Below are 15,091 nucleotides of genomic sequence, written 5' to 3'. Positions count from 1 at the left end.
CTCTCCGGAGGCCCAGCAGTGGGACGTGTGGTCAGCAGGCCCGGATCGGGCCTTCTCACGGCAGCGTCTCCACGAGGGAGACGCCGCCGAACCTCTCCAGCCAGCTCCTACCCCTCTAGGCACGCGTGTGTGCGGGGAAGCCCAATTTAAAGGGCTTTTCCCGCCGGACCGTGGCCCGCCCCTTTTGATGATGTCAGACGCCGGCTAGGATAAAAGCCGGTGTCTGCATCCTTCCTGTGCCTTGCAATTCTAGTTGCTGCTACGTTCCTGTTCCAGTTCCTGATCCTCGGACTCCTGGTTCTGTTTCAGTCGTCTTGCTCCTGATCCAGCTCCTGGCTTCCGGTCCTGCTTCCGCTCCCTGTAACCTTACTCTTGCTCCCACTACTCCTGCCTTCCGCACCTTCGTTCCTGCTCTCTTCGATTGGACTTCCTGGTTTCTACTCCAGCTTGCTCCTGGTTTCTTCTTTCGCCGCCTGCCTCGACTTCGGACTGTTTCTCTTCTCCACGCTTGATCTCCTAAGTCCCAGCGGTCTGGGACCTCACGAGCTCCTCTCGGGGGATCCGCAGGCTTCCAGGGTGAAGACTCCGGATCTCCGTGTAACCTGACACCGCCCACTGGTCTTCTTTCTCTCCGCAGAGTACCTTACTCTTCCACCTCACTCTGCAAGACCGGCCCAAGGGTCCACAGCTAACCCCGCAACAGCACCCACAGAAGGTAATTTTCAAAGGCATTTCTACCTTGGTTTTGAAAACTGAAGTAACTCGTGTGATTTTGCCATCTAATTTATGTGTGCTGTTATAAAGTTAGCCCCACAATTATAAGATAAAAGATGCTGCTGCCAATGTCTTACTCTTCAAGACTGTCACTACATACACGATTAATGCACCACAATTGCACATATCAATCCAGTAAAATCAGTGTCCTCATAGTCAGACTTACATATGGTGGTGGTATTAAACAGTCAAACATGCTAGCAGCAACATTTGTTAATGTATAAACATAGGCTATATCAAAAACTTTTGAAAAAGCCCTGATAGTTGGATCCAAGGTGAACTGAACAGATGTGAAAATCATACAGGGCTTTGCACAGGGCTTTGCACAGGGCTTTGCACAGGGCTTTGCACAGGGATCATTCCTAGAGAGAAGATCCTGTAGGCGGTCACTCCAAGACTAGCCTGGGATTGCTTCCAATGAAAGGACTCTATAGAAATTTGATGAAGTTTTTCCCAGAGATCAATTTTAGAGAAAGGACCCAGTAGGACTCTGCTGTAAAGAACATCCAGTGTTATCCAATCTGTGAAACCATGTTTTCCATAGAAGTCTAGCAAGAACCCACCTATAAGTGTGAGCATAGTGGCAAATGTATTATTTGTATTAAATGTGATATACTGCTTGTAAAAGCAAATTCATTCTTTCTGATAACAGAAGTCTAGCTGTTTCAGAAATTCTAAAATAACCAAAAATTGAAGTATCTTTTGCCAAGTACTATCACTTTGGGAACTTAATTAACTCTCCTTGTATAGTGTTTCTTTTGATTATACATTTATCATATATGTTTTAACTGTAACTCACCCCAAACTTTGGAGGGAATGTAATACAAATTTATTAAAATCTAAATCTCCTAAAAGATCTGGCTCTTACTAAAAATAATGCAAATAGTTTAAGGGGTACAGAGGGGGAGAGGCAGCACATTTCTGGGATGGGAAGGTAGGGGTGGGCAAATGTTGAGACCTAATGCACACATCAGCATTGTAAACAAGACGGAGACAGAGAAGCATTGGGACTGGGATGGAAGAAAAAGGTGAGGGGGAAGACGAGAAGCAACAGGACCAGGAAAGGTTGTAGGGGGCCAAAATAGTATCAGGATGGGAGCAGGAGGTTAAGGAGCAAAATATCAGAACCAGAAAAGGGGCAGTTAAAAGGAGAGTGTCACAGGGACTGTGTGTGGAGCAGGAATGTACAGGCAACCTTCTCCACTCTGTTCCCTGCTGCCTGTGCCCATCAGCTGCACGGTTCCATGCTCTTTGTGGAGAGAGGCAGACAGGTACAGGTAGGTCATTGCAAAAGTAGTTTTCAAAAGGACCTGCAGGTGACCAGTTGTGCAACCAATATGGGTGGTAATTTTCAAAGGAGTTACGCACATAAATGTAACTACTATTGTAGCAATTTTCAAAAGCCATTTACTCACGTAAAGTGCACTTATGCGAATAAATCCTATGGACGATTCAATGGCATATATTGTAGCAATTTTCAAAAGCCCACTTACTCGAGTAAAGTGCATTTACATGCGTAAAACCCAGATTTACGCATGTAAATGCTTTTTAAAATCCACCCCTATGTGAATAAAATTATGCACAAAAACACTTTTCTGCACATAGGGGAGAGGCATTCCAGAGGCTGCAGTCTGGGGAGGATTAGGACTTATGCACATGCTTTTTGATTTAAAAAGTGTGCATATAAATATTCTTGGCAATACTATGCACACCAAATAGCAGGTGGATCTGTGTGTATGTAATTTTGCTGGGATAATTTTCACAGCAGACTTCTGCTTACAAGTCTTCTTTGAAAATTGATGTAACTTATGTGCATTATATGCTGGCTAACTTATCTGTGTTATTACAAAATAATCCTTATAAGGGTTCAAGACTTTGCCTTTGGAACTGTAAAAAAAAGATGGAAGGGTAATTTTCAGAGAGCCCTCATAAGCTAAAGTCTGCAGGAAATTTTACCCTGCAGACTTTAGCCAAATTTTTCAAAGTTGATTTATGCACATAAATCAGCTTGGAAAATTTGTGGCTGTGCATGGAACCCCATGCAGCATACCCGCACCGGATCGAGAGCAAGTGTAGCATTGTGCATGTGGCTTTAGACACATACTTTCAAAAAGCAGAAGCATGCACGTAAATCCCGATGCTGCTCTAACTCTGCCCCTCCCCTTCACCCCCCAAATTCCTTTTTAGTACGCACATAAAAGTGCATCAAAACTATGTTCATGGGTACACACCAGGGTTATTTTCAGAGAGTCACAAACACATAAAACCGGGTTTATTGCATGCATCTGCTGTTGAAAATTACCCCCCCAAAATAATTTTGGCTATAGAAAAGTAAAGGCAGGCATTCCAAAATGGCTTTTGTACAGTATTTGCTAAAACTGTCCAACCCCACTAAATGAATTGCTCTTTGTAAAAGCTCAGTTGCTATATCAAAAGTGATCCTGATGAATCCAAAACTTTTTTTATTTACCTGTTGCTCATTAAAGAACCTAAAATCATCAAACTGTCTTCCATCAAAGCTATTTTCTCTGATGTGTCTGCTCCCTTCAAAAGCAGCTCTCCTCTTGTTTTGAACTGGGCAAATGTGAAGCTATGAGAGCTCCACTCATTAATGACACTTTTCAGCTTTGCTTCAATATCCTGTTCCTTGACAGCGCTGATGCAGATATCCTAATTAAAAAAAAAAATAAATTATTCTGTATTTTTAAGAAAATCGCTTGAGCTAATTAACTCAATAAAGTCAAAGGCAATTGCAACAAATTGCACTAATCAAAATATATTACCTGATTAAGTCAGTATGTGCTTAATATTTTATTTCTCTTCTGTTATAAAAATGAATATGTAAAACCTTGATGTCCTTCAGTGTTTCCTGCCACACTCTCAAAAGTCTACTGATGAAAAAGAACAACTATTTCTTTTGAATGGAGGAGCAGACTAGTGGTTAGATGAGTAGGCTATGAACCAGGAAAACCACGATTCAAATCCTATTGCTGTTCGTTGTGACCTTGGGCAAGTCACTTTACAAACACTGGGAGATGCATCAAGTCACGGTAGTGCTCTACCATGCAATAATAGCAACTTACATAATATTTTCCATATCCCCACCCAGGTTCCCTCCCCTATTGCAATGGTTTTCTTTGCATGTGATTTGCAAGCATGAATCATGGAAATACATGCAAAGAAGGTCATGCATAGGCAATCCTATGAAAATATTTTATCATGGCTGACCAAGAAGGTGATCAGCCGTGATAAAATAATAACACCTCTTGAAAAAAAGGTAAATGTGAGGCGGGAGGCCCAGGACCCTAACATGAGTCCTGAGGCTCCCGCCTCACATATAAAGTGGTGGCAAACCAAAAAAAAAAAAATTGTGACAAAGAGAGGAGGTTTAGCAGGGATCAGAGGAGGTTTGCAGGGATCACAGCTCTGATCCCCACTCAAAATATATCCTTTCCCTATTGGACAGAACAGCTCTAGTGCGGGTCTCTCCTCTCTGGGAGAATGGGGACCCCCTTTTGCACAACCTGTAACAATTCATCACACCGTCTTTGGGAAGCCTGGTCATATGGCTACCATGGCTTTTGAGTTACTTCACCTCAAGCAAGGCTCCAGAACCCTGGCAGATTACACCATAGAATTTCAAATGCTGGCCACAGAACTCAACTGGCAAGAGGACAGTCTTACTGCAAACTTCATAGAGGGCATCTCCTCAAAAATAAAGGATTAGCTTTCTGCTCGGGATCTTTCCACCTCCTCATAAGAATTCATTGCGTTAACTGGGAATATTGACCACTGACTCCAGCAGAGGGCACAAGAGATCCACCCATCTGAAAGGAACATCCCATCTGCAACTTCAAACACCCACTTTCGCCTCTGGCTTCTGCTCCCTTGACCTCTACTCTTCCCGAAGAACATATGAAATTGGGCGGTAGCTGTTTGGCCTCAGAGAAGAGGCCAAACAGCTACCGACAAGGCCATCTGTTAGCTTAATACCCATTGAGATCGGGAAACCTCAATGCCTAGGGTGCTGTGGGGAGATGACCCTATGCATTACTGTTCCAGTTCCCTGATTACCACTTCCCATGATCCTGGAGTTGGGTTCTACCTGCTTTGCCACACAAGCTTTTGTGTATTCAGGCTCAAGAAGGAACTTTATCCTGAAGGAACGTATCGACTGATTCCTTATTCCCAAGGTCCAGAGGGCCTCATGCTTGATAATCTCTTCTGGATACAGAGAACCCCTTCCAGAACAAGTTATCCTGGCCACGGTGCCAATGAGATTACATATCAGCCTCATCTATCTGGAAAGACTCATCCTGCATATGATCTCCCGGATCATTCACCCCATTATCTTGTGATTACTGTGGCTCCAACAGCATTGTAGCATGTCCACAATTTGACTAGGCTAACCTTCAACTCACCTGCTGCGGCTGTGAGTGAATAAATTTATGCCTGATGCATATGGAACCTCCTCGACCTATAACCATGGCTACAACTCTCTTGGGGCACCCTCTGCAGGCGGCAGAATATAAAGATGTCTTTACAAAGAAAGAGGCCAAGGTCCTACCACCTCACCACACATATGACTGCAGAATTGAACTCCTCCCAGAGGCCAAGCCCCCACGTGGATGCGTTTCCCCTGTCACTTCCTGAGACTCAAGCCATGTCTGATTATATCTAAGAAAACTTGGAATGTGGTTTTATCCGTACTTCATCTTCCCTGGCTGTGCTTCATTGCAAAGAATGATGGCTCACTCAGGCAGGTTTGGTGGTGGTCTAGGATTTTGAGGCCAGTTTTACATGCACAGCACACATACGAACAGCACAGTACTCATCAGTGAAGATATGATGTGATTTAGAATGAATGAAAAGTCCACAAAAATGAGATTTCTACAATGTACTCTCACCTTAGCTTGATGCACGCTCTACCTGGGTACTATCAAGCTAGGTTGAGAGAACATTGTAGAAATCTCATTTTTCTGTACCTTTCCTCATTCCAAATCACATTCAATTTTCACTGATGAGCACTGTGCTGTTCGCACATCTGCCTGTGTATGTAAAACTGGCCCCAAAATCCTAGACCACAACCAAAACCTTACATCGATTTACTTAGATGACCCTCCTATAGTGGCATAAATAGATGACTACTATGTGTGCCACCCCAGAGGCTCTCACTCTACCTCTCCCTCTCCCCCCTCACTATCTTGCCCAAAATAAAATTTGCAAAAAATACTGTTGTAGGCAAAGCACAAAGCTATCACAGGTCATAACACTAGGAAAAAAGGTGTAGTTATTTCCAGCTTTATTGCCCATAATAGCACATATAAGGCATACATTGTGCTATTGCACACAGCATTACAACATCTCATTTTCATTTACTCCTCCCAAAATCCTCCCACTTGAATACATTTTGCAAATTTGCATACGCAGTGCATGCTGTGATAAATAACACATGCATTATAGTGTTACCATGGGCATTAAGGCCTTAATGCAATTTGATGAATGACCCTGTAAAATGTTCACAAAGCTGGACTTCAGAGATGCATACAATCTTATTCATATCAAAGCTGAGTGGAAAACTGCATTTAACACTCGCGATGGACACTATGAGTATCTAGTTATGCCCTTTGGGCTTTGCAGTGCTTCACCAGTATTCCAGAAAATGGTCAACAAGATTTTTCGAGAACTACTCTATACCTGTATTGTGTAGTTTGGATCACAAACTAATCTTTTCATCAATGCTGAGTGCCTACCACCAAGATGTCTGCACTGTCCTACAGTGCCTGCAAGTGAATCTATACACTAAGTTGGAAAAATGTGTCTTTGAACAAGAGGGATACATCGTCTCTCATGACGGATTCCGCATGGATCCTGCCAAAGTAAAGTCCATCAGGGATGGCCTTGTTCAGTGGGAATTCAAGCTCTACAATTATTCTTGGGATTTGCTAATTATTATCATCAGTGTATCCCAAACTATATCTTAATGCCCTTAAGCAGAAGGGCACCAACACCAAAGATTGGCTACTTGAAGCATTCGAGGCATTTCAGGACTTGAAGAATGCCTTTGCAGCCAAGCCCTGCCTATATCATCCAGATCATATGTGGCACTTTGTCTTAGAAGTTGATGCTTCTACCCTAGGTATGGGTCCTAAGCCAACACACTCCTGAATGAGTTCTCCGTCCATGTTCATTCTTCTCGAACAAGTTCTCTCCTATGACTGTCAAATTAACTCTAGAGGAATGGTGCCACTTACTCGAAGGAGCCCAACAACATGTTACAATATACACGAATCACAAAAACCTCGAACATCTACATCAAGCTCAGCAGCTAAATGCAAGGCAGGCCTGCTGGTCTTTGTTCTTTGCTTACTTTCACTTTGAACTGCAATATAGTTCAGCACTCAAGAATCAATGGGCAGATGAACCCTCTTGCTCTTTTGAGACTGAGGATGTCCCAGAACCTCCCAGACACATCATCAATCCAGCTAAGATACACTTGGCTACCACGGTAACCGTCCCTCCAGGGAAGATGGTTGAACCTTCCAGACTACATGAGAAAGTGCTGAAATGGGCTCATAACTCCCATGTTGCAGGTCACCCTAGGTATGCACAAACCTTTGAATTACTTCATTGACACTACTGGTGGCCCAGTTGAAGTAAGACATCAAGGCCTACGTTGACTCGCGCCCTACTTGCAGAGCAAAAAATACTGCATGGTCAACTCTGGGGGCTGTTACAGCCATTGCCAGCAACCAAGAAACCCTGGACCCACCTGTTCATAGTCTTCATAATAAACCTCCCTGTCTCCAATGGCACCACCGTGATTTGAGTGGTCATAGACCATGTTTCTAAGATGGCTCACTTTGTCCCACTACCAATTCTCCCATCAGCATCATAATTGGTGTATAAGAACATAAGAACATGCCATACAGGGTCAGACCAAGGGTCCATAAAGTCCAGCATCCTGTTTCCAACAGTGGCCAATCCAGGCCATAAGAACCTGGCAAGTACCCAAAAACTAAGTCTATTCCATGTTACCGTTGCTAGTAATAGCAGAGGCTATTTTCTAAGTCAACTTAATTAATAGCAGGTAATGGACTTCTCCTCCAAGAACTTATCCAATCCTTTTTTAAACACAGCTATACTAACTGCACTAACCACATCCTCTGGCAACAAATTCCAGAGCTTAATTGTGCGTTGAGTAAAAAATAACTTTCTCCGATTAGTTTTAAATGTGCCACATGCTAACTTCATGGAGTGCCCCCTAGTCTTTCTAATATCCGAAAGAGTAAATAACTGATTCACATCTACCTGTTCTAGACCTCTCATGATTTTAAACACCTCTATCATATCCCCCCCTCAGCCATCTCTTCTCCAAGCTGAAAAATCCTAATCTCTTTGGTCTTTCCTCATAGGGGAGCTGTTCCATTCCCCTTATTTTGGTAGCCCTTCTCTGTACCTTCTCCGTCGCAATTATATCTTTTTTGAGATGCGGCGACCAGAACTGTACACAGTATTCAAGGTGTGGTCTCACCATGGAGCGATACAGAGGCATTATGACATTTTCCGTTTTTATTCACCATTCCCTTTCTAATAATTCCCAACATTCTTTACTCTCCATATATTTTGTCTGTATGGCTTACCAAAATGCATATTATCAGACAGAGGAGTACAATTCACAGCCTGATACTGGTGCTCTCTCTGGAAAAAGTTTGGCATCATGCTAGACTACACTACTGCTTATCACTCGCAAATGAACGGACAAGCAGAATGCACCAATCGTACTCTCAAGATCTTTCTCCACTCATACATCAATGAATGCCAGGACAACTGGGTCACTCTCTTGCCATGGGCTGAATCCTCTCATAACACCCATGCCAATGCAGCCACCAGATCTTCTCCTTTCCAATTAGTCTATGAGAGCAACTTTACCTCCTCTGTCTCTGTCAGTAACAGTGCCTTCACCAGCAGCTCAATTTTCCTCCCAGCAATTGCATGAAGTATGTGATTGGATCAATCACCTGATTGAGAGAGCTGATGAAAGATCCAACAAAATGGCAGATGCCCATAGAAGACCAGCTCTCTGTTTCAAGATTAGAGAGAAGGTATGGCTGAGTACTCGGTATCTATGCTACCGCTTCCCTCTATGTGCTTAGTTCCATGTTATGTCGGACCTTTCTCTGTACTCTGACAATTGGGGCCCATCACATACCAACTCAAGTTACCACCAATGTTAAAGATCCACAATGTTTTTCATGTGTCACTACTCAAGCCACTAGAACTCTCATGGCCCTCTAGGGTGCCATCCAAACCAGAGGAAGTAGCTACTGATGGAGATGTATACAAAGTGAAGAGATTGTAGACTCCCTCAGGAGATGAAAAAAAATCAAATACTTAATTGCATGGAAGAACTATGGCCCAGAAGAAAATACATGAGAGCCAGTCTCCAACATTTTGCATCACAACCTATTGAGAGACTTCCATCATCAGTACCCCAAGAAACCCAGACCCTTAGGGAGGGGGCTAAGAAGGGAGTATTGTTGCATTTGGTATTCCATGGACTGCTCCAGCAAACCGTTGCAATTACCCTCATGGCCAGGCCTTCCCCGTTGGCTCTCGATGCACTGTGGTTCCCCCAGTCTTCTTGCAGCAGGCTATTATGCTCTGATTCAGCGAGATGCCATGTGGCAGGACACTGTCGATTACAGCTGCCCTGCTCTCCCTAGGGTATGCATGCATCCATTGTTGCCCTATTTAAAGGTCCCATGGCAGGAAAAGCCTGGAGTTGCCTCCTGATGGTATCAATTGCAAAGGCTATAAAAGTCCCTTGCTTATACTTCTCCAGCACCTGCTCAGACGTAATGAGGGTTGCTACAGCATCTTGTCTTCATTCTAGTACCTTGTCTTCAGTGTCTTTGTCTTCGGAACTTAAGTTCTTCAGTGTCTCCCTCGTCACCTGACTGTTCTTCTCTGGATTTTTCTGCCCTATCTACCCATTACTTCATTCCCTTTGGATGTATATCTGGTTTGACCTTGGCCTGATCTTGGACACACTTAACATCTTCCTGTCACTGACCACTACCTGCCCCTGGATATGCTTGACCACTGCATGTCACTGACCACTGCCTGCCTCTGGATATGCTTGACCGCCAACTGCCACTGACCACTGCCTGCCACCGGATATGCCTGTCCTCCATATTGTCAAACCCAGTTGCCCTATGACAAATCTCTCAGCCTCCAGCTGAGGCCTCCACCTAAGACCTGTTGGCCCCAGCACCCAAAGGCTTAACCCAAGGAGAATGTGGGCTGATAAAAGCGGAGCTCCTGCTAGGCTTCTGCTTTGTCAAGGCCTGCCTGCTGATGGTAGGGAATGCAGGACTCCTCCCTGCAGGTTGCGACAACCCTACCTTGACCCAAGGATCCACGAATACAACACTATTATTTCAATCCGATAAGGGTCTTCCTTCAAGGGGTACTGGATTGAGCCATTCTATGGTTGCCTCTAGGGCAGGGGGGTTCCCAACCTTTTTGAGAGAATAGACCTCTTTTCAACCCCCCAAATTTCTGCAGACCCCACATGCTTTTCTTTAATTTTTACATGCAGTTATATGCCATATATATAAAAGTTATTAATGTAATAACAATGAAATAATTATATACAGTTCAGACTAATTCATAATAAATAAAACATTAAATAATGTTTGCTGATATTAATTGCAAAGTAAAGCAGTAAAGGTGCAAGAATGCAATTATCTTTATTAATTTATGTAGTGTAACTGTAGGCAGCCATACAGCTGGATCTGTCTGGATCTGAAATGAATGGGGGAAATGGACTCATGGAGTGAGAGGGTGGGGTGAGAGAGAGAGAGAGAGACAGGCAAGAATAGACTGGTGGTGGAAGAGCAAGACAAACTGGTGGGGATGGACTGGTGGAGAAGGAATAGAGAAAGAGACTGGCCAGAATGAAATGGTAGAGAAAGAGAGGCTGATGGGCATGAAATAGTGGAGGGAGAAAAGCTGATGAGGATGGACTGGTGGAGGGGAGAGTGAGAATAGTGAAGGGAAAGAAAGATTAGCGAGGATGAACTGGTAGAGAGAGGGGGACAGTTGGGGATGGATTGGTAGAGAGAGAGAATGGTGGGTATGGGCTGGTGGAGAGAGAGAGAGACTGGCAGGGAAGGACTGGTAGAGTGAGAGAATAACTGGTGGGGATGGATTGGTGGAGAGAGAGAGTTTGGTGAGGATGGATTGGTGGAGAGAAAATGGTGGAGATGGTCTGCTGGAGAGAAGAGAGAGAGACTGGGAGGGATGGACTGGTGGAGGAAGAGAGGAGGACTGTTTGGAATGGACTATGGAACAGAGAGAGAGAGAGAAAGAGAGAGACTGGTGGGGAAGGGGGATGTTTGAGACAGGCCCACATCACTAAAAGGGAGAGGTGGAGAGAAGTTTGGGGCACATATTTCGGTATTTTTTTTATTGTTATTCTTTTTAAAGAAAATCACTTGTGACAGGGAAACTACCCTGTTAAATCAATCTCGTTGCAGGTCAAATAGCTCTCTCCACACTTGCCTGTTACCAAATTCCATACATGCAGAGACAGGACATCCCCACTCATAAAATAAGAGGTATGGCTACAAACATTTTGCACTATTGTCGCAAGGTGTTGGGCATGATTGTCAGTGGCATCTCTAGACAGAAGAACCTAAGTAATAAAGAAACCCCTGGCCAGTTTCAACCATCTAAAAAAACTGTTACTAAAATTATTCAAGAGCATCAAACAATACAAATTCTTCTATACAGGAGAGAAATCTGGGGTCTACACAGGATAGGACAAAATCCCAATATAAACCTACACCTCAATTTCTACAATACCCTATGTTCACAGAAACTCCCCTAACAAAGGGTGCAGAGCAGAACTAGTACATTTCTCCTTACCATGCACCATAGAAAAATAATAATAATCATCAAATTCTGGTGTCACCTCAGTAACAACAACATAAACTCCCTTCACTACCAAGAACATTCTATAATACAAAATCCTGCAAAAATTATATTCATAAACTACAGGAAATCTGCCATGCCATAAAACCCTAATTGCCAGACTCATACAGTAACAACCCTATTTATGAAAAGGCAACAACTGCAAATATTACACTAGGCCCTAAGACACCAGTGCACCTCCTATTAGGGAAAGAGAACAAGTCAGGTTGCTATGGATCCCTATACAGAAACTATAAGCTAGCAGAATTCTTCACCTGAGTCACACATGCAGAATAGAGATAGACCCTTGCCAAATACAGAATAAAGAGACCATAAAATAGAAATACAAAAGTGTAGACAAAAACTAAACTGGAAACTTCAAGAAGCCAAACTCTGTATGCAGTGCAACAATGGAAAAACAGAAACATCATTTCTCATAAAACATCAAATATCATCATGAAATATAAAACATCAATCATAACAATAAAAACATACTAATAAAAAGAATACATATTTCAAACAGCTAATGAATAGAATAACATCCAATGATTATAAACTCACAATTTTTTTTATTTACAAACAAAATATTTCAGAATAGCAGGCACAAAAATAATAATTAAAACTAATAGTAATGAAAAAATCCTCTGCTCACCATACCTGGGAACTTATGATTCTAGTCACCCTGAGATGTCTTGGATTAGTTAGGTATGACATAGCGCATAAACTTTCTCCGCTCTCTGTTATGTACACACATTCTATAACACAAATATTCATTCTCACACATACTCCCCCTCTCTCTCACATACAGTCTCTCTCTCATAAATACACATACTCTCACAGACCCACATATTCCCTCTCTCAGACACACACATGCTATCTCTCTCACAAGCACATGCTTTCACACATACACATACATATATAAATATGCTCTCACTATCTTTTTCTGGAGTCCACGGGTAAGGGGGTCTTGCATTCTCCTCCTGCCTCAGGCTGCTGATATGATGAGTTGCACCGGTGGCCAATTGGGTCTCTTCTTTCTTAGCCGCAGGGATGGAGTGTGCCAGTGGCTTGAGCATCTTCTTTCTCGACCATTGGGATGGGATGTGTCAGCATCCTGTCAAGTGTCTTCTTACTTGGCCGCTGGCGGGACTGGGTGCAATGACAGCCTGTCTGGCCACTTCTTTCTCAGCTGCGAGTAGGATGGTGTGGGCAGGCTGACTGCTGAATCTCATCTTTCACTGCTGCCAGCAAGGTAGGGGTGTGCCAGTGGCCTGTCAGGCCTCTTTTTTGTGGTTAATGGCAAGATGGGATGTGCTGTGGACCGTTGGGCCTCTTCTATATTGGCCAATGTGGAATGGGTCCACAGCAGCCTGTCAGACCTAATCTGCGGCATGAACCAGGCTTTCTTCTCTGCTCTCACAGTTCACGTCCCACAGACCCCCCTGTTATGGTCTGGCAGAGCACAGGTTGGGAACAACTGCTCTAGGGAGCTATTTGAAGCTCAATTGAGAAATCAAACTCTTTTTTTCTTGGGACTTAAGCTCACCTTGATTTAAAGGCAGCAGAGGTGAAAAGTGGCTTAAGAAACATAAATGCTTGCTAAGAATCATAAAAGTATTTACCTCAATATCCTCTTTGTATTTCAGTAGTGAGGCCTCCATTATATTCTTCAGAGAGAAGCTTTCAGACTGAACATCAAAAGTATGACCGGTGAGTTGTGAGATCCTTTCCCAGTGCCTTGACATCATTGCCTATCCAAGTCCATAGCAATGAGAAGGATCAGAGAAAGAAAGCATTAAACACTTAGATTTACAGTATGAAGAATTTATACAGATGTTTCACTGAAATCTGAAGTTTTATTGTAAAATTACTTTGTATCACCAAGAAATGTGTGTCATAGTATGAAGCATGTTTTGAATCCATATACTTGTCATGATTAACCTTGGGAAATATGATCTAACCATATATAAAGTATGCTGTAGGTTCCCTGGATTTTTCAAGCTTGAAATGTTAAAAGCAACCTTCAGAGCACAAACATTTGGTTTGCATACAGCAGTAGTTCCCAAAGCTGTCCTGGGGGACTCCCTCCAGTCAAATGTTTAGGATATCCATAATGAATATGCATGGGATAAATTTACATGCAATAGAAGTAGAGCATGCAAATCTATCTTTTGCAAATTCTGTGTGTGGATATCTGGAAAACCTGACTGGCAGGGAGTCCCCCAGGATAGGTTTAGGAACCACTGGCATAGAGCAATGCAAATCAGTTCAGTCTTTGAAATATTAAACAAGAAAAATGCTTAACTAACTTTGTTTGCCATCATTTCAAGCAGGGGGCAGCTCTCACTGAAATCATCAATCTTCTTTTTCAGGTCATTAAATGCTTGCCATTCCTTTAGAGCTTTTGGCAATTTGCGAATTCTTAAGAAGAAAAAACAAATACACAGTGTGAAATGAGCCTGAAGGTACCCACAATTCGTCAACACACAACTTATTTGTAGCTTCTGTTTCTTTAGTTATTAGATTAATTTCCATAAACATATATATAATTCAGGTATGCTTGTCTGATCCATTTTATAATGAGCTCCTGTCTACCACAAAAAAAGTTCATTTTAACATTAACTCCACTGTATGACAGAAGACAGATTTTCACAAGTAACTGATGTCTAAATAAGGAGAATAATTATTTAAACTCAAGGCTGCAGTACATAATAGATCTGCCATAACAAATTCATTTGGTTTCTTATGATCTATGATTTCAGTTTACTATGAATTTGGGAGTACTGACAGCAAGAGATGGGTAAAACATTCCAGAGTGAAATCAATCCAGGCACATTTTCATTTTCATGGGTGTTTTCTCTGGTTCAGTGGAGAAATGTTTTGTGATTTCCACAGAAAATCTGTGGAAAGTTTATCTACATCAGATGCAAATTCACCAGGATGTCACCAATTTGTTGGAGTCTACATTGAAAATGCTGGCTGTGGCATGCTTGACCACTGAAGCTGGCTCATTAATTTTGAGGAATTTGCCAACTGATCTAGAAAATTAAATTTAAAATTAATGCAACAAGTCCTCATTGAACTAGTTTGTAAATGAACCCCGCTGGACTCCCATAAACTTTTGGCCAGCTTGGGGGGGCCTCCTGACCCCCACAAGACTTGCCAAAAGTCCAGCGGGGGTCCGGAACGACCTCCTGCGTCGAATCGTTTTTGTCTATGGCCGCCGCCATTTTGCGGCGGCCATTTTGCAAAATGGCGCCGGCTGAAGACAAAAGGATTCAATTGAGGGGGCCGTTCCGGACCGCCGCCGTTCTGGACCACTGCTGGATCCCCAGGT

General features: G+C 42.9%; 1 protein-coding gene across 1 annotated transcript in view; it reads right to left on the bottom strand.

Annotated features, from left to right (window-relative positions):
- Positions 1-15,091, bottom strand: part of LOC115083294 (dynein heavy chain 5, axonemal-like) — a 1,259,434-nt gene that overhangs the window by 883,013 nt on the left and 361,330 nt on the right. Inside the window, exons 25-27 of the mRNA XM_029587102.1 lie at positions 14,064-14,175; positions 13,377-13,505; positions 3,245-3,444 (exon numbers count right to left, since the gene is read on the bottom strand). Of these exons, the coding sequence (XP_029442962.1) occupies positions 3,245-3,444; positions 13,377-13,505; positions 14,064-14,175 (441 nt within the window). The remainder of the gene's footprint in view (positions 1-3,244; positions 3,445-13,376; positions 13,506-14,063; positions 14,176-15,091) is intronic.

This window comes from Rhinatrema bivittatum, chromosome 2 (genome assembly GCF_901001135.1).
Source record: "Rhinatrema bivittatum chromosome 2, aRhiBiv1.1, whole genome shotgun sequence".
Taxonomy (NCBI): Eukaryota; Metazoa; Chordata; class Amphibia; order Gymnophiona; family Rhinatrematidae; genus Rhinatrema; species Rhinatrema bivittatum.
The sequence above is the reverse complement of the archived record's forward strand: the minus strand, read 5'-3'. Positions and strand labels throughout refer to the sequence as shown.